The sequence below is a fragment of the Orycteropus afer genome, unplaced genomic scaffold (assembly GCF_000298275.1).
Source record: "Orycteropus afer afer isolate SDZICR_OR568_19922 unplaced genomic scaffold, OryAfe1.0 scaffold00421, whole genome shotgun sequence".
Taxonomy (NCBI): Eukaryota; Metazoa; Chordata; class Mammalia; order Tubulidentata; family Orycteropodidae; genus Orycteropus; species Orycteropus afer.
Window position 1 is genome coordinate 1,368,633 of NW_006922008.1, and position 3,229 is coordinate 1,371,861.

At 57.0% G+C, this 3,229-nt stretch overlaps 1 protein-coding gene across 1 annotated transcript in view; it reads right to left on the bottom strand.

Moving 5' to 3' along the window:
- Positions 1-3,229, bottom strand: part of TOM1 (target of myb1 membrane trafficking protein) — a 48,215-nt gene that overhangs the window by 7,949 nt on the left and 37,037 nt on the right. The window contains exons 9-11 of the mRNA XM_007953982.2: positions 3,026-3,059; positions 2,528-2,621; positions 1,368-1,488 (exon numbers count right to left, since the gene is read on the bottom strand). Of these exons, the coding sequence (XP_007952173.1) occupies positions 1,368-1,488; positions 2,528-2,621; positions 3,026-3,059 (249 nt within the window). The remainder of the gene's footprint in view (positions 1-1,367; positions 1,489-2,527; positions 2,622-3,025; positions 3,060-3,229) is intronic.

Genomic DNA, 3,229 nt, shown 5'->3' on the forward strand with positions numbered 1-3,229 from the left:
CAGCACCCCACTCCCTTTCCCTATGCATGCATGCGCCCCGTGTGGGAGCCAGGACACACCTGCCTCATCCCAGCACCCCACTCCCCTTTCTTATGCACGCACACATCCTGGTAGGAGCCAGGTCCCACCCGTCCCACCCCAGTGTCTCACGCCCTCCTGCCTCTGAGCCTTTGCACACACTGTTCCTCCTACGGCCTGAAAGGGCTTACCCAACAGCCCCCCTGGCCCCGGCTTGACTGTCCCCTGCAGCTGCCTGTCACCTCTGTGCGTCTACAGAGCCTGGTGCATCCCTCTAGGACAGCTCTTAGCTCTGCAGAGAGATGGTCCACTCGCACATCACTCTCCTATGAGACCAAAGGCCCTGAAGAGAAAGTTTCACTTTTCCCTTCCTGTGACCCCCAGGGCCCAGTGTGAATGCTCACCAAATGAGTGTCTAAGGACAGCCAACCTCCTGCCAGGCTGGTAAGCCAGGCCAGAAGCCACTCCAGTGTGGCCAGCAGAGCTGCCTGCTGGGGCCTCAGCAGACCGGCCATCCTTCTGGCTGCAAGTCCCACCAGACTCATTAGCCTTCATCTGCATAGGTGGCGTCCCTAACTCCAAAGCAACCATGAGCTGCTGGTCCCAGGGGCACCTGGCCTGGGGCGGACAGACTCTGCCCTGGACTAAAGACACAGCACAGAGCTCAGGGCTGGCTACTGTCAGTGCACAGGCCCACAAGAAGCCGGGCTGCGGACTGTTAGATTTGACCTGGATGTGCCTACACAGGGTAGGGAGTGAAGAGGGACCCTCAAACTCTCTGAAGGTCCTCATTGGAGTTTTCTAAGATGGGACCAGATAAGGGCCTCTCACCCCAGAGCTTTCTTTGGCTGTAAGATTCTTGGCTGGGAGCCAGAAGCAAAGGGCTGAAAAAACACCAGGCCAACTGTCCCCCCTAAGAAGCCTGGCGGGACAAGTCCCTGGGGACTTACCAGAACTTTCCCTGCCTGCCCCTAGACCAATGGGCACACGGCATACAGAGAAATGGGAGCTGGGGTGGGGATGCAGACACTGTGTTTGGGAACCAGACAACCCTGGGCTTCCAACCTAGCACTGTCTGTATTGGCCACACATGACCCAGCCTCTTAGTGCCTCAGTTTCTGCCTCTGACTGGGTCAGGTGAGGACACGTTATATAAGTACGCAGGGCCCCCTTCCCCACCCATCACTGCTGTGGCCGACGGGGCATACAGCCTGTCACTTGGGAGCAGGGGAGCTTGGAGTGGCCCTTGGGGTCATGCTGGACTGACGCAGGGATGCAGGCAGAGGCTCTGACAGGGGCTCCCCAGGATGAACCACAGTCCCCCCAGGGCCAGGGAGGCAGCCACTCACTCTTTCCGTTGGTCGGCCAGTGAACTGCCCCGGGTCAGTGCGAACATGTCAAACTCGTCTTCCAGTCGGCCAGAGGCATCCAGAGACTGCAGGCCAGCCCGCACACTGCTGGAGCCCAGGTCTGCAGGGGCAGAAAGGCCCAGGTGAAGGCCTGTCCGCCAGCCTTGTACACCACAATGCTCCCCGCCAGGGCCTGGTGCTGGAGAGGTGGTTAGGGGTGAGGGCAGAGCAGTGGGGCACAGGCAGGCAGGCCTCCCGCTGGCTGTGGAACCTTTGGCAAGTCACTTGCTCTTCAGCTTTAGTTTCCTAATTGCCAAGGAGGGGACAGTCACCTCTCCCAGGGCTGCTGTGTCTGGTAAATCAACCAACCAACTGACCAACGCAGTTACCACCCAGTTGACTCCAACTCCTGGCGACCCCAGGTGTGTCAGAGCAGAACTGTGCTCCACAGGGTTTACGGCTGACTTTTCAGAAGTAGATCACCAGGTCTTTCTTCTGAGGGACCTCTGGGTGTTGTAGAACCTCCAACTTTTTAGTCAGCAGCTGAGCATGTTAACAGTTTATACCACCAGGGCCTCCAAACAACAGGATAGGGACCAGGTGCTGATTTTTCAGAAACGACAGTAGCAGTGATTCAAAATCACCACTCAAGTCTCTCTGAGCGCTTGACATGAAGCAGGTAGCCAGTGACGGGACATAGTGACGTCAACGACGATGGCCAACATCACTAAGGGCGCAGCCTGGGCCTGGCCCTGTCTGAGCACTTTCCATGGATTACTTGTCCAATCCTCCTAACACCCTACGAGGAAGGTCCCATTGCTACCCGACACTGCGGAGGAGGGAGCAGGCACACAGAGTGGGAGTAACCTGCCCAAGGTCACCTAGATGATCAAACCCAGTCACAGGATGGGGCAATCACAGAACGGAGGGATTTCTGAGATCCAGGTGGGCTTGGAATTGTAGGGCAGGGAGTGAGAACACCTGCATTTTGTCCTGAGTACCCTACTCTGAGCAAGACAGCATGGGACCTTTGCGAGGCGGCCAACCTTCTGCTGTTGGCACTCCAGCTCCCCCTGTGTAACAGGAGGGTACCCCAGAACTGCAGGGCATCCACAGCACCAGAATGTACCCCCAGCTGGAGCCCCACACACTCCACTTACTCATTCCTGCCAGCTGGGACGAGAGTTGGCTGGGGGCTGCTGGGCCAGGGCCCATGTCAATCAGGTCAGCTGCTGGCTCGGCTTCACTTGGGGCCTGGAGGGGATGAGATGCCGTGTAGATCATCCTTTCTGCCTGCAGCCTTGCTCTCCACCCCTGCAGTTTTGTCCCCACCCCTGCAGGCTCGCTCTCTGCCCCAAAGCCCTGAGCTCACATGCTCTGCCCAGATCTGTCACCAGGGCCCTGGTTGCCATGAGTTTTACGTCTAGCTCTACTGGACCCCCTGGCAGGTTGGAAAGACCCTTGGGTCTCAGTTGGTGGTATGGCCTTATTTACTTTAAAGGGGCAGTGACATAAAATGTTAGAAGGGGGCTTCTCTAGGAGCCTGGATAAGAACATATCATCCTGTCCAGGACATCTGGAGAAGGAGTTGAGGAGAACAGGCCTTCTTCCCATTGACCTGGGCACAATCTAGTCACAGTAAATGAGAAGTCTCTTACCTTGGCAGTCTGGCCTGTTCGGAACCGTTCAAACCTACAAGACAGAAAAGACTGAAGTCACGGAAACACACTGAGAGGGCCACCTTGGCACAGCTCAGGCAGTGCTATTCACACTGTGGGTCTCCAAATCAATGTGGGGAGTCACAAGCTGGTGACTACACTTTGTGGTTTGCCCTGGACAGACCCAGTTTATACCTCTGTCCC